Source organism: Cupressus sempervirens, chromosome 9, assembly GCF_028749045.1.
Source record: "Cupressus sempervirens isolate cs-2001-9-10 chromosome 9, ASM2874904v1, whole genome shotgun sequence".
Taxonomy (NCBI): domain Eukaryota; kingdom Viridiplantae; phylum Streptophyta; class Pinopsida; order Cupressales; family Cupressaceae; genus Cupressus; species Cupressus sempervirens.
Window position 1 is genome coordinate 742,764,992 of NC_143126.1, and position 26,690 is coordinate 742,791,681.

At 36.1% G+C, this 26,690-nt stretch overlaps 1 protein-coding gene across 2 annotated transcripts in view; it reads right to left on the minus strand.

Annotated features, from left to right (window-relative positions):
- LOC149540842 (DEAD/DEAH box helicase) overlaps positions 1-26,690 on the minus strand; it is a 192,886-nt gene that overhangs the window by 112,260 nt on the left and 53,936 nt on the right. For both annotated transcript variants that reach the window (XR_016356446.1, XM_089801908.1), the window contains exon 4: positions 24,257-24,391. Coding sequence is in view for 1 of the 2 variants with exons in the window: in XM_089801908.1 (XP_089658034.1) it covers positions 24,257-24,391 (135 nt within the window). In the remaining variant the exon portion in view is untranslated. The remainder of the gene's footprint in view (positions 1-24,256; positions 24,392-26,690) is intronic.

A 26,690-nucleotide genomic window follows, 5' to 3' on the forward strand; every position in this document is an offset into this window, starting at 1 on the left:
GAGCACCTGATAGTCAGAATGGAACTAATCAAAGGAGGAATGCACCTGTATGTCAATTATGCAATAACTTTGGACAAACAGTGAGATATTGTAGAATAGACAAAAGAAACTTCAACAAGAATCCTAATCATAGAAGGAACAATTGATACATCCCAAATTTTGCCCTAAAATTTTAAACTGATTATAGCCGTTGTTTATTTCTTCATGATCGTGTGAAATTGAGCTAGTTAATTATAGCCGTTGTTATAACATGTGAAAATGAGTTAGTTAATTATAGCTGTTGTTCATTCCTTCATGATCATGTGAAATTGAGTTAGTTAATTATAGCCGTTGTATCGATTTAATTATCATATGAAAGTGAGTTAGTTAATTATAGCCGTTGTATCAATCTATTCATGATCATGTGAAATTGAGTTAGTTAATTATAGCCGTTGTACATATGCAATGAGCATGTAAAGTTAGTTATTCTAACATTGATGAAATCCCTAACGGTCACTTGATGATTTTAAATTAGCAATTTATAAATCTTGAATTGATGTTTTGGGGAGAATGTTGTTTTGACTGATGACAAGATGAAGACTGAAGAGAGAGGGGAAGCATCGCGAAACGAGGTCATCGGAAGGGGATGGTCAAATAGTTCAGTCATCAGAAATTGACAGGTTTGACCTAAAACTATCTTGGCAAGGTTACTAGGACTTGGCAACATATTTCATGATGGAACCACATGAATTATAAAGTGGAATATTATAATAAAACAATGTAAAATAAACATAAATTCTTACCTTTAAGAATTATCAAATATTAATATTGTTTAATTATTATCTTACATTCTCAAATATGGTCATATGTAAATAATAATAAGATGACACCATTACATTATTAATAATAATCCAATGATGCCACCCTATCATTATGTATACATAAGCATAATTGAGAAAATAAAACAATAATAAAATAATATTAATTTTTAAATCTTTCATCTTCTTCCTTTCTTGCTTTTCCCTCCTTTCTTTCTTCTTTTCTCTTAAGTCGATTTGTGGGCATTCAAATTAAATCTTGTAACCATAGGAAGTCATACAGAGAGGCTCCTTCTATAATAGATTCTCTTAAGTCGTCTATGGCATTCCAATTACATTTAGCTTCTTGCTGGATATCACTATGTCTCAACCAAATCATTTTCCATCTTATTGTGAATCACAGAGCCGAACTAGCGGATTTCCACCAAGTGCCAGACTTTCTTCAATTTAGAGTCACGTAAGACTTCTGACCCGAATATTTGGATACCGAAATCATTTCTTTTGCAATCAGTTCTGGTCGAAACCTTTATTAGTATCAGCATGTGATAAAAGACAATGTTAAATGCATAAGCCTGTCGTTATTCCTTGCAAGGGTTTGTCGTTTTCCTTAGAAATAATAAGACAATGATTAATGTTTAAAGCATGTCGTTTTCCTTGTAAGTCTGTCATATTCCTTATGAAGTATATAGTCTTCTTTGAAAAGTCTAGCGACTACCATATATGATAATACTGCAATGATTTATACTCCAATCTGACGTTTCCTTTTATATAGAATATCTCTGAATTATTTAAGGAAGTTATCATCCCAAAGAAAATCAATTAAATCCTGATATAAATATAAATAACTGAGATTGAGATATTGAATCAGAACACCAACGAATTCACCAGGAGAAATGCTAGAATATGGTGAAGAAGGTGTGAAGTATCACAGTAAATTTAATCTGATAGCACTTGGGAGTCACCAGCTTGATGGCCTAAAATAGGTGAGGAGGTGCAAACAATCTACAATAAACAAAAATGTCATCAGAATAAGATAATAACATGATAAATAAATAATGTTGTAGCTCATGCATGTTCCACTCATGAAGTAAGTTGTCAAGCCGAGTGGTGGAGATTGGCATTGTCGACCCACATTTTGAAATCCTTGGCTAGGGTAGAATTAGGCAGATTTGCCAAAACAAGTGATCTTTGTTGATTGTCCAGACGCTTCAGTTATTTTGTCGAATAATTGTTGGGACTTCAACCCACTAGGATACTCTGATGGCTTGATTTATGAACATCCCAAGCCCGACCTCGAGGTAGGGAGGGCCATTCTATTCAATTAGAATAAGTGGGGATAAGTAATGGTCCGCAGTTGGGAGATTAAGCCTATGTCAATGCTTCTCCTCTCACCAATGCCAGGGCTTGGACAACAAGTAAAAGAAGTTTCACAATATTCACTATATGTTCATTTCACCTCTGAATGTTTAGTTATTTCATTTCAAGATGAAAGTTATTTACTTTTCTATTAGCTTTTACAAATAACTTAAATTAGATATTTCTTTACAAGAACATTTGTTACTTAATTTCAGTTGAATAATTAGAAGTAGTTAAATGATTACATCTGATATTTACTTTTAACTGATTTAGAAATTAATTATTAACATCTCATTTTGTATTCTTGAAAATTCAATAATGTAAATAGATTTCATTTCAATTTAAATAGTTGTTGGAATTCTTAGTCATGTGAATAGAGTTAGAAAAAAAAGTTTAGTTTTAGACTAAAACTTGTTAAGGAAAAACCATATGTTACAACAATAACAGAAATGACAGAAGGAATTATGACAGCAATGATAACAGTCAAAAGGAAGTAGTCAAGGAACATGTTGATAAATTCAAAGAAGCATTTGTGAAAGCTAATGATCCAGAAAGTTCTTTTACAGTTTCAGAGGAACAATATTTTGATGCACCTGATGAGAGATTGAAGTCAGAAGTTGTTTGTGACTCATTCTATCTGAATTAAGCAGTTTCGGAAGAGATAGAGCATCAATTAGTCAAAACTGATGTTAGAAAGCGAATTAGAAGTTGCGCAGTTAACAAAAGGTAGAAGACATAGAGAGAAAGCTATGGTCGAGTGCGCAAGATTAGATATGGTTGCAGTAAGCTGAAAGACAAAAAACAAGTTTACTGGTAATCAGTGATAGTTTTTGAATTTGTGGCATATACACATTTAATGCAGAGTTCGATTTGAAGTGATTTAAGGATTACGAACAAGATTGAGAGTACTATTTGTTCATGCGAAGAGTTTAGAGCAATTAAAGAGCGATTTGACAGCGAATTGAAGTGTGTAGAAAGGCCTTTGAAGCGCAAAGTTGCAGAAGCCCTAAACGCAACATTTTAAGGTATTTTAGGAACTTGAATTAAGTTTTCAGTGCATACAGTTAAAGAATTATGGCTAGTCAGATGGTATATGATTGTAGTGAAAGACCAAGGTATAAGTTCAAGAAACTACCATTTGTTTCTTTAGTGGATGATCCGTTAGGTGCATTTTTGCAAATCCCGCAAAATGTGCTTCATGTAGAAGATGTTCGGAGTTACATTCATTGTAAGTTTGTAAGTATTGGTGATGAGGATATACACAAGGACTTAGGAGTCATGTGTAACAATGACTTAACCTTAAAATCCAAGTACGCACAACTGAACGAGTTAAGCCTAGTAAAGTATATGTTTTACAGAGAGTTTGACAATCATGACTGGACCAGAATCATTCTGAGTAGAGTTCATGATGAGATATTTTGGATAGGTGATGTACTAGTCGCAATTGACAATGACCTACCTCATAAGGTCATAGGTTTGAGAAATGAAGGATGCAATCTAATGAATGCTAGAAACGTGAGAAAAACAGTTGAGACAAACCTGTACACCAGGTTTGATAGATAAGTTAAGATAATATTATTAATGTCCATGAAAAACCAACACGGTTTATGGGGCTGAGCATACAACCAAAAGAGCCGGCCAAAGCAGAGACACCAAACGGTGACTGAGAAGAAACTAAGCAAGAGAAAAACAAGAAGGAAGACAAGGTAAGGACTAAAGGTCCTTCCTTGCCACAAAGAAATCAGTAATAGAGAAGAACATTCGTGGACGATCCATAGCCTTCGGATGCCATGAAGAACTACTATAGGACTATTGCTGCCTGGAGCGACTAGTACAATGTCTAACTGATCTGGAATGAGTAGTGAAAGGCCTTTTCAAACCCCATGGAGGAGACAAGGGAGACAAAAAGGTGGTAATGAGCTGATCGGAAGTATGTCCCTAAGGAAAGGACTACAGGGTATTCTCTCGAAGATGGGTGGCCTCCTGAAGATAAAGTGCAAGACATTGCTGATCAATATAATTGAAGAACATCGAGAGAGAAGAAGAATCTCTGAAAAGGCAATAAAATCTCCCTCTGATCTCATAGTAAAGAGGACAACAAAATATGAAGTGAATCTCAGTCTCAACCTCCATCAGAGTACATAACTGACATAACTGATCAACCTAATCCATATGGTGGTCAGTTTGAGCCCTGAGGCAATGAGAATCAACTCTAAATGAGCCTAAAGAGAACCGTTAAGGCATGATTCCAACGCCGATAGAGATAAGCAGGGCGAACAACAATACCATCTTGAATATCTAGAAAATGCTCAGCATAGAAGGCCATCTTAGGTCGCAGACCACTCGGGAGATGACACCAAGTAGTGGTAATGTATTGTCTATAAATATCCTGTCTAACATGCTAATTCAACTCCTGACGTGAGGGGAGAAGATGAGCAGGAGCATCCAACGAAAACTAATAAGGAGGAAGACGATCAATCTCAATCCCGATAGAATCCAACAAAGAGGTGCCCTGAGCGTACCAGCATCAAGACCTAGCAGAAGTGTCAAATCTCATAATCTCCACTGAAGAACAGTATGCCAGATGAGAGTATCTATGCCGGTCAACGCATGTCTCCATTAAACCCCAAAGCCGATGAAGAAACCAAATCAAGTCAAAAATGACAGCAAGTTTGAGAGGATGAGCACCAAACTCAGCCAAGACAATGCTGTGAGGGGTGAGCCTATGACACCTAATGATACGTCGCAACAACAGTGTCTGAACCCGCTCAATAGAAGCCCAATCAAAAGTAATAAGAGAAGGTCCCCAAACCATGGAACCATAGAGAACTGTCGGACGAACCAAGGAGTTGAAAAGGGACAACTTGGACGAAATATCCTGAAAATGATGCCTGAAGCATTGTCTCTCCAACAAAGCCAGGGAACCCATACCCTTACTAACTCTGGACTAAATAACAGGTCTCAAACTGAAACGCAATCCCGAGAACTTCACACCAAGATACATATAAGAGGGAGTAATCTCAACCTCCTGCCCCTAAAAGAAGAAATGAAGGTGAGAGGTCTTTAAACAGTTAAAGACTATAACACGTGTCTTAGACAAATTGACAACAAGCTACCGCTGAGCACAAAAAGAAGCCAGACCATCAAGGAGTCTCTGTAAGCTGTCAGGAGAAGAAGCCAAGAGAACCACATCATTAGCAAAGAGGAGAATAGAGATCAAAACCTAATGCAAATAACACCCATCTCCCGATTGAGAGGATTTCATAAGGAAATCCTCCAACTCATCAATATACAAACCAAACAGTGTAGGAGGAAGAGGACAACCCTGCTTCACTCCAATGGTGCTCTGAATCGGATCAAAAGAGCCCTTCGGAGTCCTGACCCTACCAATTACCTTCTCATAAAGCCTCATAATAGCAGTCTGTAACATATTTGAGATCCCAATCTCCTAAAGTCGCTAAAATAAAGCCAACCTAGGAACGGAATCGAAAGCCTTATGGAAGTCCACAAAACAACAATAGACCTTCTGAGAGCGGTGTCTAGCCTCCTCAATGATAGCTCGCAGTATAAAAACATGATCCATAGTCTGATAGTTTGCCCGAAAACCAACCTGTCCTATAGCCCTACAACCCCGTCTATCAAGCTCACTCGATAACATGGTGTTCAGAGCAGTGGCATAAAGTTTGGCAAAAGTATGACCTATCATAATAGTTCTGTAATTACTTGGATCAGAAGCAGGCCCAGACTTGTGAATAGGGTAAACCACATATCTAGACCAGGAATGATGGAACCCAATGCAAACCACTCTATTAAAGAGTGTAGGAAGGTAAGATCCAAGAACTGAAGCACCAAGTTTGAAAAGTTTTGCTTGGAAACCCTATTCATCTGTTGCTCTATTGCATCTCAAAGATCTAATGGGCTCCATAATACTAGAATAGGTGAACAAGTGGCAGTGAGGAGGTGGAGTGGAGTGGAGAGGAGGCTGTCTAGGAATGTCATAAAGCATAGTGATATGGGAGGACAGAGAGCGATAGTCGAGAGTGGAGGACAGGGGGGAGCAACAAGGGAAAAGGGTACGCCAGAAGATCTGGGGATTCTGAATAAGCGTGGAGCAAAGAGATTTGCACTGAATGGAGGCAAAGGAACGTTTCTTATGACGAAGAAAATAGAGGTACGAAAGGCGTAGATGGGTAAAGGCAAGAGACTGAGCCTCAAAGGTGACACGAACAGAGCGATGGAAAGCTTTGCACTCAGCATCAAACCATTTATTCATAGAACAAGTATTTCGACGATTAGCTCTGTGAGAGAGAGGGGAACGGTGGGGAATAGAAAGGAGAGTAGAATCCCATATGGCAGAGGCAAGCGAATCAAACATGTTTGAGGCAGCAAGCGACTCATTAAAGCTTGCGGGTGACAGAAGTCTCCTAAGGTGATACGTAAAAAGCTCACCATCACTCTTAGGGTAATGAAAACGGGTAGGAAGGGAGACAATACCAGCCAGGCAGAGCAAAGGCGAGGATGGATGGGGTGAAACGCAAATAGAAATGCTAAGAAGAGCATGATCGGCCAAGGGGAGACGCAAAATGGTGAAACTGCGAATGGAAGAAATGAAAGAATGAGAGGAAATGACATAGAAAACAACACTCGCACCACCACAGTGCGGCCAGCAGGTAAAGAGGTTCGATCCAGGAAGGAAGGATAAACCATTCAGAATCAACAACCCAGAAGACTCACAGAGCTAGAGGAGGTGGCAACCATAAACAGAGAACGGCCCAAGAACATCCTTTGAGGTGCGCTGCAGGCCCATAGTAGTTGGATCTAACTCAGAAGTGTAGTTCGAATCAAAGCCACAATCATGTAAAGGGATCTGACAATCCTTGGTTCGAGCATCGAAGTCTCCAAGAATAATAATATCACCCAAAGCCTTGAACTGTAACATACTCTCCTAAAGGTTAAAATAGGGATCTCCATTCTCAAGGTCATGAATGGCATAGGGAGAGGAGGTCGGAGGAAAATAACAAACAGCAATAAAAATGTCTCTCTGTTGATATTTCCGCCAATCAATCCGGACCCACATAAATCTGGCATAGGCATCAAAGTGCACAATAGAAGTAACACTAAAGATATCATCTCAAACCAAACAAGCAACACCCCCAAACCCACAAACCCCACCAGAAGTCCGGACCTCATCCCTACACACTAACAACCACTGATAACCTAGAAGAAGGCGCACAGGGCTCTCGTGAGTCTCAGTAATGGCCAAAATATTTGAGGACCCCACCACATCTTAAAAAAGACCGGGTAATGACCATAAAGAGTCATTACTATTCCAGCAGTTGACAAGAAGAGAAGGTCTCCTCTTGTCAGACTGTTGTTGAAACCGTCACGCTGATTTGGAGGTTGTCCTCTCTACCCAACCAGCAAGGGGAGAATCACGAACCACCACTCTAAGATTCCTAATAACAGCCCATTTCCCAGCACGCCTAGTCTCTGCCACAATACCCCGAGCCTGTTTGAGTTCTGTAACTTGTGCCTTAGTAAGATCTTCGTCCAGATAAATTTTAGAGGGAAGAGAGAATAACTTTCTCTTCGCTCTAAGGGCACGAAGCCTATCTGGAAAAGAGAAGAATCACGAAACCGTCACGCTGATTTGGAGGTTGTCCTCTCTACCCAACCAGCAGGGGGAGAATCACGAACCACCGCTCTAAGATTCCTAATAACAGCCCATTTCCCAGCACGCTTAGCCTCTGCCACAATACCCCAAGCTTGTTTGAGTTCTGTAACTTGTGCCTTAGTAAGATCTTCGTCCAGATAAATTTTAGAGGGGAGAGAGAATAACTTTCTCTTCGCTCTAAGGGCACGAAGCCTATCTGGAAAAGCGAAGAATCTGATAAAAAGGATGTCCCCCGCACCAAACCAACATCTATCGAAGGTAAAGTCTGAAATGCCAAGTTGATTAGAGAGAAAGGAATGTCCAGCAGGAGTAGAGTCAAAAGTGGGTGTAAGACCACGAACACGCAAGTTGAGCTCACATGCCTGCCGCACTCGCTCATCATCAATCTTACCTTGAACAATCTTGTCCATACTCAGTCTCGGAGTAGTAGTATCAGTATTGGTGCAAAGTGAAGCCCATGATTTTACCTTCTGTTCCATTTCCGTAATCAGAGAAGAGTGTATTGTAGCCATTTTAGTCTGTTGATCCTTGATTTTATCTAGCCCATCAAGTTGTTCAATAACTGCCTCGATATTGGATTTCAGCACTACTATTTCAGAGATGGTGTCTGAGAAATGTTTGATATTCGATTCAATTGACTGTTTGAGGTTTGAAAGTTCCACCGACAAGGTCAGAAATATGAAGTTGGACATGATTCAAGACAAAGGAGTCAAAGTGTTAAGTAAAATTTTAGGGTACAAGCTTAACCATGGTTCAAGGGTTAACTTGGTACCAACCGGATTCTTACATACAGCCTATGTAATGGTAGTTGAGAGAAGAAAAGTGAACCTATGCAAGATAGTCAAACCTTAATTATTGGACAACATTGCAAAACTGAAGAAGACTAAGAATGCAATCTTTAGATTTGAGTCTCTATTGACACATGTATTCTTCTATGCAACCAAGAAGTTCCCAAGAATGACAAATTGGGAAAGCAATGAGTGTGCAATGAAGTTCGTGACACAGTGCTACAGGGAAAAGTTGGAAAATGTCAAAGACAGTGACATAGACCGGATGATGAAGAGTTTTCAGACTAAGATGAAACAAAGGTATAGAATACCTCCCTCTATGGTGGAGAAGTACAAAGATGAATTATGCTTCACGGTGTAAACTAACAATACATGCATGGAAGCAGTAGAACCAAGGATAAAATTCATTAAGCCCTTGCTAAGGAACAAAAGAAGAGCAATTTTTCTGATGGGAGGCAATTATGAAGAAGTTAAGAAGACAAAGGAAGCCATAGTAAAACATATGACTTCTATGGCAGAAGTAAGTGCGTAATCACAACTAGTGAGCCCAATATATGTACAAGCAAGTAAACCATCCAATGATGAAAAAGATGTTGAAGAGACAGAGCTAGTCCCATCACCTCCTCACATAGTTATGGGTACTAAATCCGTGCAAGTGGATAGTACTCACATAACAATGGACACCAAAGAAAATCCATTTTCTCAATATGAATCAAACATTGTTGGCAATATCACTACCTACTCTAGCTCTGATGAGGAAGAAGAAGAGGAAAAGAAGAAATAGGCAAAGGAGATGCGGAAAGAAGAAAGGAGAGAAGAAGAAAGGAAGAAAGAAACAGAGAGGAAAGGAGAAGAAGAAAGGATACAAAAAAGAAACAGAGAGAAGAGGAAAAGAGGAAAGAAGAGGAAAAGAAAAAGAAGCAAGAGAAAAAGAAAAGGAAGAAAACAGAAGAAGATCTTGAGCTAAAACGAAGGTGGAAGATTGTGATGCAAGAATCAGCACTCTTGCCTAGATTGAAACATGTGGAGTCAAAACTTGGGAAGGTAGTATATCAACATGAGGCTGACATACCTTATGTAGCCCCAGCAATTGTACCTATTGCAGCACCTGCAGCTAGCCCATCATCAGCAATCAAGCTATTGACATCACTATCTGATGATGATGATGACCAGAAAGGGTTAATGAGCTCGTTGAGCAAGTTATTTGAAAAGAATGAATCAGTGAAGTCTTTGGCAAAGACATTAACTGAAGTCCTAGAGAGAATGCAGAAGACAGTTACTACAACTGTAACTATTCCAGACTTGCAGTCAAAGGCTAAAGAATAGGTGAAGTCTTTTGATGAAGAATTCACAACCTTGTTTGAAGTTGCTTCAGCACAAGCACAGCCAAAGCATGATGCATCACTTTTGATACAATGCGCATGAATGTAAGGAATGACTTAAAGGCACTTGATGTATGCATCAAGGAGTTAAGAAAGCATATTGATAAAGGTAAGAAGTTGTATGGACAGTGCACACTATCATACAAATATCTGACAGAGTTTGAGAATCAATTAAAGGATTAGTTGAGTGAACTTAATACACTCACTACAAGGTTACAGTTTCCAGAGGCCAGCATTGAAGATTTTGGAACTGAAGTTGAGAAGATCCATAGTGCAATCAGAGGCACAAAGTCTGACAAGGAAAAGGTAATCAAAAGGTTCTCTACCCTTAGAGAAATCTTGTCACCTAAAATCAGCATTTTGCAAAGGCAATTGGAGAAGTGTCTTGCAGCAAGGGTCTCCTATGAAAAATTTGCCTATACTGATTTGAGCGCGGTTGAAATGGCATCCTATGCACTTTGTGCATTGGTCAATATCTCTGATACAGTTAAGGAGAATTGGAAAAAGGAAGTTGAAAGACTGACACTTGAGTATGTAGATTTTTTTCCAAGATATCAAGTTGATCACCAGCAAGCCACAGAGCTTTTGTTTACAGTTTTTGACACCTTTGCCATTGATGTCTAAGGGGGAGTAATATATGTAAAGAAAATTGTATGTAATAAGGAGGAGTATATGTGTAGGAAATTGTATATGATATGTAAGGGGGAGTACACTTATGCATCAATGTAAGGAGTGATAAGGAATGTAATGATCCATCAAAACATGAATAAAATTGTTATGTTTTGAAGGCGATTTTGTGTAGTTACTTTTATCTGTTTTGTTTTGTATGACATCAATTTGGGACTTAGCCAATTTTCCCAAATGTTGCCATCAATGCCAAAGGGGGAGATTGTTGGCAATATGGTCAGTTAGATGTCTAGAGAGTTGTCATTTATGGCAACATATATTCAGCATTTAATTTTTGTATTTACAATTAGAAATTTGTCTAATTGTTAGATAGTTTGCAGTAGTACAAAGACAGATGTGATGTGTACGAACGACACAATTCGAGTTATCTCATGCGCAGTTCAGGGTAGAGTTTTGACAATGTTATGACGTAAGTTAGTGCGCGGATGTATACAGGCAGTACGGCGCAAGTTACAGTTACAATACCAGTTCAGGTTTTTGACAGAACAAAACAAAGCATATCAAAAATATGAGTTGTACAACTTAAGGAATTATTTTGATAACAAAATAATTACTATGTCATGATGAGCCAACATTGTGGATATTAATCCATAAGCGATTTTATATTATGTCAAGCATGTGAAGACATGAAGGCCAACTGAGCAGAGATTTGTTAATTTGCGAGATAAAAGTAGAGATCTTATCTTGCGCAAAAATGTGATGTTCATGTGAAAGATGTATGACATGCAAACTATTGTGAAGATAGCTTGAAAGATATGCGAGCCTTATGCGATGCAAGATCTGATGTATGACCAGAGAAAGTGTGAGTTTCAGTAGTGAGAAAGTATTGTATATATACCTAAACTTGTGAAGAACTTTATTGCTTATTGCATGTTAAGGCAGTGGACTCTTCATGCATACATTGTACTTGATCTACCAACTCCTAACAGGGTTGAAGCAACTCCTAATAGGGTTGAGGCTTCTAACAAGGCCTAGTCCTCTAACAAGGACTCGAGACACTATATGTACTTCATAGACTCCTAACAAGGTCAATATCCTTAACAGGATTCTTTTGTTTAGTGGATCATCTAGTGGGCATCATCCCCACCAGGGTTTTCCCCTGGCCAGGGTTTCCCTAGTTAACAAATAATGGTGTTATGAGTTCTCTTTGTGTATGGTTATATTTACTATTCAGCATTGTTGGTTTACTTTCATATGCAAGTTATAAAGTAATTAACAATATCCAGCTGTGGGCAAAAGTTTGTAGAATATTGATTCACCCCCAACCCCTCAGTATTATCTACTTCTAACAAAAACATGTTTGGGTTTGATCGATTTATCCACCTCAACAATAGTTTCTGATTTCTCTAATATGCAAAGTTCACGTGGGATTTTTGATTTAGGATTTTACACTTTTTTCCAATAAACAGATGCGTTATACTCTTCAACCCATGGTATTTTGCAGTCAGTTTTTGGGCATCATGCTCATCCATGGTTTAAAGACAAGGACTCGGTAACCCAAAAAAATTGGACTCGGACTCAGAATTACGAAAGACATGCAAAAAGACTCGGCAAAGACTCCATAAAAAGGAAAAACGTAATTTTATATCAAAACAAAAAGAAATTAATGCATTTAAAGAACATAAGAGCCATAATTGATACATTGTGCATCATATGAATCTCAAACACTCAATAAATGATATATCATTGTAGTTGCAAACATTAAAATGTATAACAACAACATCATAAGTTTATAAATGTTTACAAAACTTTGTTCTTATTTAGCCAGAGTTGAAAAAGAAACAGGGAAGAGTCTGAAGTGCTTGAGATCTAACTGAGGTAGTGAATTCATTTCCAAGTAGTTCAATACATTCTACAATGACAGAGGAATCAAAAGGACAGATGTCAGCACCAAGGACCCCTCCTTAGATTGGGATAGCTGAAAGGAGAAACAGATCAATAATGGACTGTGCAAGAGCATTGATGATGGAGAAGAGTGTATCAAAGAAGTAGTCCTCGAGGGGCTTATTTTCATCAAGTTGCAAGGATTTTAATGTGAAATAGGCACCTCGAAAAGGATTACTCTCGGCATAATATATATATATACAAGCTACTAGCAATTGCAACGCTACATGGAAGACATCCTATTATTTTTATTTTTTAAAATAGATGGCATAAGGGTTACTATTATGGTTATAGTTGGGTTTTAGTTACATTTACAATCAGTATTAATGTCATGGTTGGGTTTGCATTAGGGCTGCTACTGCTATTATGGTCAAGGTTGGCCACATTGTTAAGGTTAAGGTTATTGTCAAGCTTAGTGCTATTGTTACACTAAAGGTTCATGTTAGGCTAATAGTTAGGTTATATGTTGTATTAGGGTTAGTGTTAAGGTTATTAATAAGGTTATGGTTGGGTTTGGGTTACATTTAATATTTTTCTTATGGTTCGTGTCATTAATAGGCATTCAACCAAAAGGGAACATGGTTTCCAAACATAACTTACAAATTTAATTTCATGATTTCAAAATATTCACTATTTAACCTTTCTCAATGTGCTATCTATTTAACATGGTTTCCTATTTCTACCAACCCTAACGCAAACACAAACCTTGAAAATTTATGAAATAGGCATCTTGAGAAGGATTACTCTCGATATATATATATATATATATATATATATATATATATATATAGGAGCTAGTAGTAGTCATGGCACAACATGGAAGACATTATATAAATTTTAATATATAATTATATTGTATTGGGATCATTATTAGAATTAAGGTATACCTCATTGTAATGGTTATTGTTAAGCTTACGCTTTAGGGTACGATTAAAATGAGAGTTAGATGATAGTTAGGATTTGATGCAAGTAAGGATTGAACTAGGACAAAGAAAAGTCCAAAGTAGTCTAGGTGGGCAATAGCCAATCTCCAATATGGGTCAGGCCACAAGGTAAATAGGTAATGGACTCTCTCTCCAATCTACATAACTCCTTAAACCCCTTGTTCCTACTCCCACATTCACAACTCAACCTAACTCCAACTTGACTCCTTACCTTCTTATCAATCCTCACAAGCATGCCAAAGATCTTTTAACACCAACATCACCAAGACATCCCATGAACATATCAAGGGCTTTAACCTATTCAAGTAACATATACCCAATGATCTTTGAAGTTTCAAAACACCCACAAGGAGAATACATAAAACATATTAAACTTATGGTTCTCACTCACAGACTCATGCAAGTCATTGGAAATACTTGCAAATCATTGAAGAAAGAATCACCTAGACTCAACTTACAAGTCCATAGCAAGACAACTCGGATCATCATTGGCCTCCCAAGTCCACATGAGTTTTTGATCTATGTGTTCATCTACAATAGTTTGGAGGGTTTTTGTAGTTCTTCTTAGTGTGTCTCTATCTACAAAGAAGGGAAACTCAGTTATCCAATATTAGGTTGGCTATTTATTGTAATGATTTATGTTAGCGATTTTGCTGATTTTGGAAAGGTCTATGGAAGAGTCTGTGGCAGAGGCCTCAGTGGTATCAAAGTTGAGGTCTCAAGGTCAAGACTTTCTGAGAGTAGTGAACTGTAAGGTCTCTGAGTGCAGGATGTGCCCTGGTGGCCACATGTCTGGTATCTACATAGTTGGCGGATGGTCCCTGTAAGGAAACTAAGGTGCGGAAACAGCTTCCTACACTAATCTCTTAAGAGAAGTATGGTGCAAATCCTATTAAAATCTTTTACACTTATAGATTCAATATCATGTAAACAACAATATTTCAGCCAACCAAGCATAAAGAAAATAGATAGAGAAAGAAACACATAACACAAAGATTTGCCGGTGGGGAAAAACTTTTCGGTAAAACAACCCCACCCCTTCAGAACCTGCACAATGTATTATCTTCAACACAAGGTTACAATACACTTGCAATGCAAGTTCAACAGTGACAACAGAAGACACTAGTAACAACTCACAGTACCAACAATACACTTTCTCGCATCCCTCCTCTTTGCAACCCTAAAAACGCTTATAACATGCGATTCACTTTTAGGGCTGCTCCCAAAGGTAACCGTATTAGGGTTTTACCATTCTCCGAGAAAATAGGAACCCTAAAAAAACCCCACTATTGGGGTCGAGTGTACAATACTTAAATTTATCAGTTGCCACATGTCTTCACCTGTCATAGAATCTTCCTAACATAACTCTTACGTGTCATAGGAATCTGTCATAACTGTTTTAGCGATAATCTCCTTATACACAATTCAAGATGCCGACACATCAACATTATTTGCAAGAAATACATTTTACAAAACAAATAATAAGAATAGGAATTATCCAAGGTTGAGACACCTTATTCCTAACAGTCCCCACCCTCAAAAGAATTGAGATGTGCCCTGTAATGCCACCTTTAACAGCCTAGGTAGTCACCCTCACCACTAGGTCAGTCTTTTGGTAGAGTGGTTAGGCCTTAGGGGTAGACGTTATCAGGATCACAATCAAGGAGAAATTGGAGAGAGTCATCTAACTCATAAGCATCCTTGATGGTTTCAAAAGCATCCCTATGCTCCACCTCATTCTAATCAAACCAATCAAACTCAAGGGACTAGGCATCCCCTCCCATCCTCCAGCACCTCTACCTTAGGGTCAAAAGTAGAGGTCACCCCAATATTAGGGATGGCCTTCTCTAAGGAAGCTTGAGATAACATCGGGAAAGAACCACCATTAGATTTGAGCAATTCATATAGGGTGGATTTGTAACATCCAGATTTTCCAGGTCTAAATTAACATCTAACATATGCATAGAATACGGTTATAACTTTGATTTCATAAGAAGGCAGTTACATCATTCATGTTCATGTGAAGAAGATTTACCGTTAAAGTCAATTAAACAAAAATTTCTTAACTAAATACTTGAAATACCTTTTAATGAAATTACTTCAAAAATTGAAGTCACATACCTCAAAAAAATTGAGACTGAAAATCATCTAAGCATGCTTCTGCAACCACCTGGGTTAGTCCACAAATACACTATAACAATTTCTCAAATTGACTGCTATCTCAAAAATCATTTGATGAATACCACTAAATACCAATATAACTTAAATTAGGGCATCACATATCATCTTACCAATTAGGGCATCAATTACCATCAGTTTATTTAGGGCTTCTGGTACTGCTTTACGACTTAGGGCTTCTGCGACCACGGATTCAATTTAGGGCTTCTGCGACAACGGATTTTATCTAGGGTTTTCGCGACGACAGATTTCAATTTAGGGCTTTCGCAACCACGGATTCAACTAGGGTTTTCGATACCACGGATTCAATTAGGGCTTCCAATACCACCATATCAATTAAAGTTCCAGCTGTCACACAATCAATTAGGGCTTCGGATTTCTTTTCCTTCCGATTGCTTATCTGTGACAATTTCTCAAGATAAGATAATTACTTATATTCAGTATTCATTTATATGAAGTAAAATGATGATAACAATGAAATACTTCAATTTAATCTTACCTTCTCATAAACAAAAATGATCATACCTGTTTCCGCTAAACAATTGATTTCATGACTTATCTCTGTTTGACGCATATCTGACATCTTGAGAGAGGTGAAACATTGCCAGGGGCTTTACCACCCAACTTCGGACCACAATATATATCCCCACACGATCTCTAACAAGAAAGGCCCTCCCTACCCGAAATTAACAGGGAACATCTTACCATTCACTGGGCATCATGATATATAACACGCCATACAACTTGGTAGTAGGAGATCATCATAACAAGAATATGCATGAGCTATTATTAATTCATATTAAATGATATATATTAAAATGTCATAACTGATATTACTGGTTCTTATTGTTGATGAATCTTTCCTCACGCCCCCTCAACCTCATCAGGCCTCCAAGCCCGTGATTTCCAGGTGCTTGTTTAATATTAATAATTTCACTCTTGCAGGGTATGAATGTTTGTAATACATTCTGAACTGAATTAGTTAATCACAGTTTTTCATTGCATATCCATATCTTTTATACATGTTTAATACTCTCTTATGAATAAAGAAACATTTATGGTTTGAGGCAATTTTCAAGAACTAGAATTCTTTTACTGACCACCCCGATTCAGTCTGCAATTATATTAATGAAAAAGAGACACATTGAACATTCTTGATTCAACAGTTGCATTAGAAAGAAAACACGACTGGCCATTCTAAATTCGGCAACATTCTTACTTTTCTCCTACGCTTATATCTTCAACCAATTTTCAATATCTATATCCTTGAAAACAAATTCTCAATACACACAGATACAGCAGATGAACTCATATTATATCCAACTTGCAAACTAGAAAAGAACAACTCATTGCACTCACTAACCATTTTGAATGCTCACAAAATATTCTCTACTACATCACTAATAGATTATACTAAAGATACTTATATTTCTCTGTATCAATCATTAATTTGAATATTAACTTTGCCTGTGAAGGAAAGACCATCCAAGTACGATTTACAATTCCACATGCAAAGTTTAACATGATTTGATGATGGAATTATCAAAAGAAAATTACAAGTAATGGCGTACAGTATTACTTTGAGAAAGAAAAGAGCAATCAAACTTTAATTTTGTCACAGTCGGCATTCTCTATCATTCACCCAACTGTTCAATAAGCAATTCATGGATGTAGACTATAAGGCATTAACAGGAATTCAAAATATGTAAACAGCGTGATTGTTACAATCTGAAGTATTACATAAGGTTTGAATCAAAACCCTGACTCATAAAGTACAAGAATCTGTAAATGAAATATGGAAAATAAACTTCAAACACGTCCTTACTTAACTCACGGCTACACAGTCAGGTTAACTATATCTATGCTCAGTTGCTTCCTTCAGATTTCCACAGGTACAAACAATAACTAGCAATACAAAGATGAGAGTATAATGGTGTTATGGGTACCGTGGCTGAGCAGGGTTGTAGACGTTTTTCAGAATGAAAGGAAGACGGATATTCCCCTCCCAATAGACAACAAGGCCAGCATATTTATTAAATTAAACTTGACCTTACGGCTTCCTGTCGTTACAAGATCTCAATTTCGATTTGCATTCCATCCGTTGGAGAAGAAAAATGAAAAGGAAGATATACTAAATCGAAGGTGAAAGATGAAAGGTTTTATTTTATTAATATTATTTAATGTTTAAATCGATGACTAAGTGCTAACATTAAAGAATATTAAATTAGAAATAATAGAGCTGGAAAGTGAAAATAACACAAATATTATTATAATTCAAAAATTATTAAAATCTTATAAGTACTTTTAAAAAATCATTCTATTAATTTATTAACATATAAAGATGCCAAAACATTTTTATATTCAAATGCACATATATAAACTATTATAAAAAATAATACAATGAAAGATAATTTAAAATCTTTTAAGAATACGTTTATATTTAAACTTAATTAAATTTAATTAAATTATTAACAACTCATGTAGTTCCAGAGATGAGTCCTGTTACAAATCACTTGGTCCTCTACCTGTCTGTCCAATGATGGTGATGCCCTGCCTAATTCTTTTCTAACAATGCTTGCACCCCTTCGACAAGCTCCCTACAAGGAATTTATCTGTAATTAAATTATAAATTATAAATAATCATATTAGTTAACCTTTTGTCTTAATTCCATGAATTCGTGATTAACGAATAACTAGAATGTCATCTTCACTTGAAATCATAACGACTAACTATCTTACCATTTCGCCAGATTATATCAAATTAAACTGCCAACTGACTTCATGTGAACCTCAACGTCGATATTTCAAGCTAGGTCAAAAATTGGGATGTAACAGGATTCTACTTCCTCCCATTCAATATATAATGTCCTCCATTCTCTTCCTAGTCTTAGAGAGCACTCTAATCTTATTGACAGCCGATTGTTGGGTATTAATGCTCGTGTGATTTTGAGGACCATCCTTATGAGGGTAATCCCCATTAATAATTGTGACACCTTCTTAGGGAAGTAAGTCTACCTTAGGGCTTCTTTAAGCTCTTTTAATTAATCGGCCATAGCATCTCTATGAGTATCTTCTATAGGTATGGGCTCCTAATCTTTTTTAGGTTCTAGGGCATAATTTCCCCCCTCACCATCTAGTCTAAGATCTTAAGAACTTCATCAGTATTCTTATCTTTGACTTCGGAAACAAATTTCATTTGCTCCTTAACTTTAAGGTTTTGAACAAAAATGAGATTTTCATCAAAATTATGGGAACTAAGAGCCTTGCCCTTTTTCAACAAAGGGTGATTCTGCCTTTGGTCCCCTTCTCTTTGACAGAGAAAGTAAGCACTAAGCCCACCAAGGACTTCAAGGGGAAAAGAAACAAATTCATCTTCCAATTCAATCCTCAAGACCTCAAGAAGATCAATTCTCGGGTTAAAAGCAACGAGTATTCTAGTCCATACGAGGGATGTTACATCCCAATTTTCAACCCAATTTAAAATGTTCATATAGCCGTTGAGGTTCACATGAAGTCAGTTGACAGTTAAATTTGTTATAATCCTGTGAAATAATAAGATGGTTAGTCATAATTTCATATGAAGATAACAAGCTAGTTGATTATTTATCATGAATTCATGGAATTGAAAAGGCAATTAGCCGTTATGATTATTTATGATTAATAATTTGTTATGGTAATATGATTTAACTGCGTAGAATTTCCTTGTAAAGAGCATGTCAAAGGGGTGAAAGCATTGTCAGAAAAGAATTGGGCATAAGAGTATCACCATCATTGGGCAAATGGGTATGAATCATGAATCACCATGGTTGAGTACCTAGGGACTACATAACAAGATACACACATTAGACACGCATGAGCTATTAAATAAACATTTAAAATATTAGTTATTTTTAATTAATTAAAAATAATGCATACCTCAAATGGCTTTTGATTGACTTTTTCACCACATCATTATAATACATATTTATATACGTACATAGATATAAATTATTAAAGGTGACATCATAATATTATTTTTATATTAGATTTTATCTATTTAATACGAACATTTAAATACATGTACAAAAATATAAAATAATCTTCCAAATAAAGCATGTATTTAGATATACTTAATAATAGATACGACCTTGGATAAAATAAATAATATGATGTCACCTCATAAACACATCTATGTGCGAGTAGATAAATATATTGTAATTATCCTTGATTTATAACCTTCAAATCTTTTTCCATGTTTATTCAAATTCTTGCTAGAAACTGAAATGCATATTTGGAATATTGGCGTTCAAGAAGCCAAGTCTTTTCTTTTTAAGTTATGGCTTCTTGGAAGCCAAAAGCTTTTTCGAATACTTCTTTAAATTATGAAGCCATGAGAGACCATGCAGTCATATATTCTCACGATATCTCTCTGCATTATTCCGCACGTTCTTTTCCTCTGCACATTTCCTTGCCATAATTTTCCCATTTAATTGAATACTTTTGCTGGAAGACGTGAATGGTAATCACACTGAGATCTGTGTTTGAAGTTTATTTCCGTTAAGGAACTGATAAATAGCGTCCAGCCAAGGCTCCAATACTTCTGAACTTACCAGGTTATGTGGTTGCCTTACCATATCCAATCAATTTATAATATGCTTTTATCAGATACCACTACATTGTATTTACAACAGTAAGATACAGATTTCTGAAATGTCATACAACATCCTTGTTTGATATCATTGAGTAGTTGCTCCTTAAGTTACAACTTCTCATGATAAGTCAAGACCAATTGTTCATGATATGATTTCACATCTTTATTTTACTACTAAATGTCAAAATCAAATGGTATTTATTATGCAAGTCTTAAGATTATATTCTCAAGTCACAAAAATGTGATTTGCTGAAAAACATATAATATTCTTATATCAGTTGAGGATCAACAGAAAGAGCTAGTTGATCTGAGATTCAAACACCTAGGATTCACCTGGCTGTATAGCTAAGGAAAAGAGTGAAGAGGTGAGAGAAAGGAATTTGCATTAGCATGAAAACACAATCATATGTGAGATTACAATTATTTATTATTTTAAAAGGAATCATTTGATAGCGCATGCATCTCCAATTCATTCTCTGTTGTCAAGTCCAGTGGTATGATTATGAACCAAGTTGCTCAATGGCTGACCAGGTGTTCCATGTCTATTCCAGGTAGGGAGGGCCCTTCTAGTTAAAGAAAGTGTGGGGGGATAAGTTTGAGGTCCGTGGTTGGGAGGTTAAGCCCCTGACAATGTTTCCCCTCTCCACGAGATGTCAAAACGTGCATTAGATAAATAAGTTGAGCATTCAAACTTTTATTGGTAACAGGTATTTTTACTGTTATGATACTTATACAAGTAGAAGATATGATGAATTAATTTATATCGTTGAGTTCAGTTATATTCCTTTAATGAAAGCAACCTTTCTCGTCAATGTAATTGGTAACCATTTAGATTGGTTAACCTTCCAACTGAATATGGAATATATCTATAGGATTGATGTTTCAGTCTTTCATTTATAAGAATAATGATTATGAGCATATCTTCTAATCTTATGTTATTGCCACAATTAGCAATAGGAAGAAAAGGATTGATATAGTGGTATCTGATGCCCTAAATGATATAGTGGTGTCTGACGCCCCAAATGATACAGTGGTATCTGATGCCCTAAATGATCCGATGGTAATGGATGCCCTAATTAGCACAGTGGTATGTGATGCCCTAAATGATCCAATGATAATAGATGCCCTGATTGATAAAGCGGTATGTGATGCCCTAATTGATATAGTGGTATTTGATGGTAATCATCATTCGATTTTGATATAGTGGTATTGGATGGTAATCGTCATTTGATCCTAAGTGGTATTTGTGGACTAACCTGGGTGTTTGAAGAAGCATCCCTAGATTGATTTCGGTTTCAAATTCCATGGTATGTAGATTTAAATTTCCAAAGTAAATTCATTAATGGTGTTTTCAATTGTTAGTTATGAAATTTTCGTTTAACTGATTGTAACCATTAATCTCATTCACTTGAACGTAATTGATATAACCGTCTTCCTATGAAAATAAAGTATAATTGTATTTCTTTGATATGTTAGTTGTTAGTTAACACCAAGGAAAAAGTGGTTGTTACAAGGGAGAACACTGGATTCTTTCATTTTAATGATCTTGCTGATTATTTCTAAGGTTTTAGGTAGGATTCTCCACAAATAGGGAGGAACATTTTCAACAATGACCCTTCTAGGGCACAAAAGGGCTAGGATCTCCTCCTTATTGGCATCCGCAAACAAAGGGATGGACCTAAAGTTAGAGAAGCCGATGCTCCAAAACTACTACATAATTTCTTTTTGTGAATTGAGGCTTATGAAGAAAACAATAAATAAGCCCCTTTGCACCATCTGACAAAAGGAATATTGATACCTTAGCTTCAAATTCAATATTTTATACATCCATTCATCGTAAAGGTACTAGAAGGCAGACTGTACGGATCTTCGGCTGCTAGGAAGATAGTGGAGTCTCTAAGTCTATGTTTTTTGGCAAAAATAACCCTAGACATAGGTAGATTGGATTTAATAACAAACAAAGTAGCAGACAAGTTCTTACCTCATCTGGTTCCATCCGTAGAAGCTGAAGCTGAGCATAGAGTAATTGCAAGGATAAACCTTGTGTCTATAGGCAATGCGAGCACCTCCTCTACAACCTCTCCGAATGATTTCCTTTCACCACCCCAACTCTCATCAGAGTTAATGAATTTGCTTGATGATATAACGTCATTTTGATGGCCTTTGTCCATAAACCACCACTCAAGCAAAAGGGAAGGTCGAGTAAATGACGTCGGCCTCTCGATGAATGGTCGAATGACCAATCACATGAATATGGGAGGCCTCCTCAAGAAGACCTAAAAGACCAAGTTGCAAAGCGAGCGAAACCCTCTTATTTTCTCTTAAGAAAAATTATTAATAAATAATCATTGCTTATTATTATTAATTATTATTTATTATTTAATTGTTTTAATAGCATATTTATTATTCATTTTATTATTAGGATATTATTATTTTATTCTTTTTAATTTGTTTATAGTTTAATATTAGTATTAAAAATCTCTCCTATTATATATGTATGTATGTGTGTGTGTGTGTGTGTGTGTGTGTGTGTGTGTGTGTGTATGTGTGTATATATATATATATATATATATTCACTTATATATTAATTTTTATAATTTAAATTTATCAATGCAATTGTTATATAATTATAATTATGCATATCATAATCATAATTATATCTTATTATTTATTCATTTATTTACCCTTATAACTTTTAAACTTCATCATGGGAAAAAGGTACATCACGTGATTACATCTCCTACAATATTGGAATATTTAGTCTGAAAGATCTGAGGTGTTTATTATACAGGTAACACGTGGTTTTATTAGAATAATTGCTCCAATCATTAACAAGTATGTTCCAAACTTGGTGAAGCTATTTTGACAGTTTTTGAAGAGGGTTGGTTCAGACTGATTTGTAGAGGTTCCTGGTGACAGACATCCTTCCATCATTTCATTGGCATTTGGCACTCAAAGATGTGGTACCCAGATCTCGACATTTGCAGGTCTGAGTCCATTACAGCAAGTGGGGTTTATTCTGGGTATGTTTAACTTAGATATTTTGGGGTAATTAATAAAGTGGGTTGCTGTTGTATTGAAGAAAAAACCATAATTTCTCACATCTAGATCTGGAAGTTTCTGCTATAATATTGCATGGTGTTTACTGTTTAGTATTTACATTGTTTCAAGTTTTGTATTTGCCGCAATTCATTATTATTTCATGTTAAAAATCATCAACAAAACAACAACTAAAAAAAACTTTCTGCACCTTCTGTGTGGTCTAAAAGAAAAAAAAATAGTATTTTAATTAAAAAGAATAACAGGGCACCATAAGACACAACATATACATGGAATTTGATTAGGTGTAAGACACATTTCATTAGTGACATAAGCAGCCATCGTCCCCATAAAATATTAAAATGTAGAAGACCATAGCTTATCTCTGTGTCAATCGTTCTATGGGAGAAGAAAACAATCTGTTTAAGGCAAACTCTTTACATGGTATTTCCACTCCTACAATAGACTTTGGTAAGTGTAGTGCATGAATGTATGTTTGCAAAATTTCTCAATGTATGCTCTCATACAATGCATCTCTTGCAGCCACAACTAAAAGCATGATTTTGGTTATCTTTTTCCAACATATTTCTCTTTCTGTCAAAAAAATTCACAGTTTTATAATTTAAAGCATTTTGTATGCATCTATATGCACCTACAGAATAGTTCTTGCCTGTATATCGCATGGATTTTCCCATGATTTAATGTCTTATTAACAAAAGGCAAAACAATACATAAACAATTTATTTATTTAGCTCTTAAGCTTACCATCTAGAAATTTCAAACTTTGAAGTTATACCTGAAAACCAATTTGAAAAGACAGATGGTCTTCCATACATTAAAATGGGAGAAAAAACTAAAATTAATCATAATATCTTAAAATGAGAATAGAATGTTTACCTGCTCCTCGTCAACCACAAGAAGACCCACATTACTGTAGTTCACTTGACTCCCAAGGAGTGCATGAGTTCCAACAGCAATACTGATATAACCTTCACTAATCCTAGCACATACCTCAGCCTTCTCTGCCTTGGTCTGCAACATGGAAGTAATTAGACAGAAAAAGATGTTTAAAAACATTGAGCCTGAAAAAATGCTTAATATCAAAAACATAAGCAGCTCTTCAATTCTAAAATAAATTATTTGACGATGAAAGGTACTGCAATAACTTTAACAATTAAAAAAAGGCACTGCTAACTTGAAAAATAAACAACCTATATACTGCTAACAAAACTGTCTGATTATTTGATTGATTGATTTTTATGGTTTAAGCCTCAGCATAACTATTGGTATATTGAGACCGATTAGGAATTCCATGACATGTAATGATAATGATCTCAATTAACTGATTATTTGTTTATTTATCTCAATGCAGATAAATCCCAGAGTAGAGGGGGCACTACTATCTTTCTTACAAATGAATTGCATCTAAGAAATGCAATAGTTTATAAATTCCTCCATTGATTTGCAATTAATTGGAGCTGACTGATAGACCTAGAAAACTAAATGATAAACCCTATAGTTGGATATAATTTAGACATTCCTACCAAAATTCTAACATGCAAAACAGCTCAAATCTGATCCTAGCACTATAGTAAGTTTCTAAAGTCTCACCATTCTTGTTTTCAGTGTCGCCAAGTTGAAGGTAAGCTTGTTAGATTCTTAATGAGACTTCTCAACAATGTCTCTTATTTTACAACACCCACTTTGTCCATAATAGACATGAATGGCAGTAGGATGTAAGCAACTTGCTATCTAATCTAGAAGCAAAGTATTGCAGATCCAATGAGTGCAACTGAGGCAAGAAGAATCAAAACCTGAAAAAGTAGCATGGCCGTTGTCAATTATTGACATAGTCCATGCTTAGTGAAATAATTTGACACATTTTCTGTTAAACTTCAAAGGAAGGATTATAGCGATATCCTGACTCTGAATTTGATCACAATATCAGCCTCAGATATCACTAGGACTGTCACCTATTGACAATGTCTGCAGATTTTTAGCCCACATTTCAGTAACAAGTTTGTTAATGTTAGTGTAGTTTCAGTTGGATAAAACTCACTAAAGATATATATATATATATATGAGATATATTTAATTAGATATGTTACATATATATTATATTATATAACTGATATTTATATATAAACAAATATATGTCTGTATGTGTGTTAAATGACAAACTATTATATTAAATACTAATGAATAGACATGAAGGGACATGTTTATCCATTTTTTAATCTAATATAAGAGAGATGGCTGCTGTTTGGAAAGGACATGCCACAAAGGCAGTGCTACTACATTTTGCAGACATCCTCCAAAATCAACATGGTATCAGAGCAGGTTCCCTGCCAGGCCTGTAAGTTTTCTGAACTAGTTCATTAAAATCCTCATATGATGTGCACAAAGATTGGCTTCTTAAACTATCTTTACTAGCGAAGGTTATAGACTGAAGAATTATTAGAGAAATAGGAGAAGCATATTTATCCTTTACAGAGACCAACAATAAATTTGTAACTGATCCAGAGCCTAATACAATCAGAGACAATGACAATGGTATGTTGAGATTTGTGTATCAACGCGATAAGTGTTTTTCCAGTTCTCATCTGTTCCAATAGCCTAAAGGTGAAACATAGGAAACATCCATATAAGAACGCAACATAAAACATAAAGGAAAAAGTCAGTGTGATATTCATACACGGAGATCTCATGCAGAGCCATATTAATATACAAAGGTAGTTTGTGACTACAGCAAAAAATCATATTCAATGAATATATACAATTGCTGTGTGTTTGATTTGGACATAAGTACAGATCAACATATTGATATATACACAAAGATAAGTGCAGATCAATTTAGATCAGTACTCATAGTTATTCAGATCATAATATAAGAACGGATTGACATCATTTCAAATCGACATAAACAAAGATATAATTATAAGATAAGATAATAATATTAATGTCCAATAAAAGACCACAAGGTCTATCGGACTGAGAGATTACAACAAGACAGCTGACAGCAGTAGAAGCACCAAATGGTGTCTAACAAAAGTGAACAACAATAACCAAGAAGAAGAAAAGAGAGGAGTAGAGAGAGGCCAAGATAAAGACTAGGGGTCCTTCCTTGGTAAAAAGAAATTAGTCCCAGATGGATAAGACTGCGAGTGGATAGCAACTCTGATCTGTCTCTCAGAGCTCCTATAGGAGTGTCGCTGATGTAAGTAGTCGCTGCAGGTTCTAACAGAGCTGAAATGACCAATAGAACTGGTAGAACTAAATGGCCTTTTCACACCACGTAAAGGAGATAAGGGTGTGAAAAAGGCAGTAATGA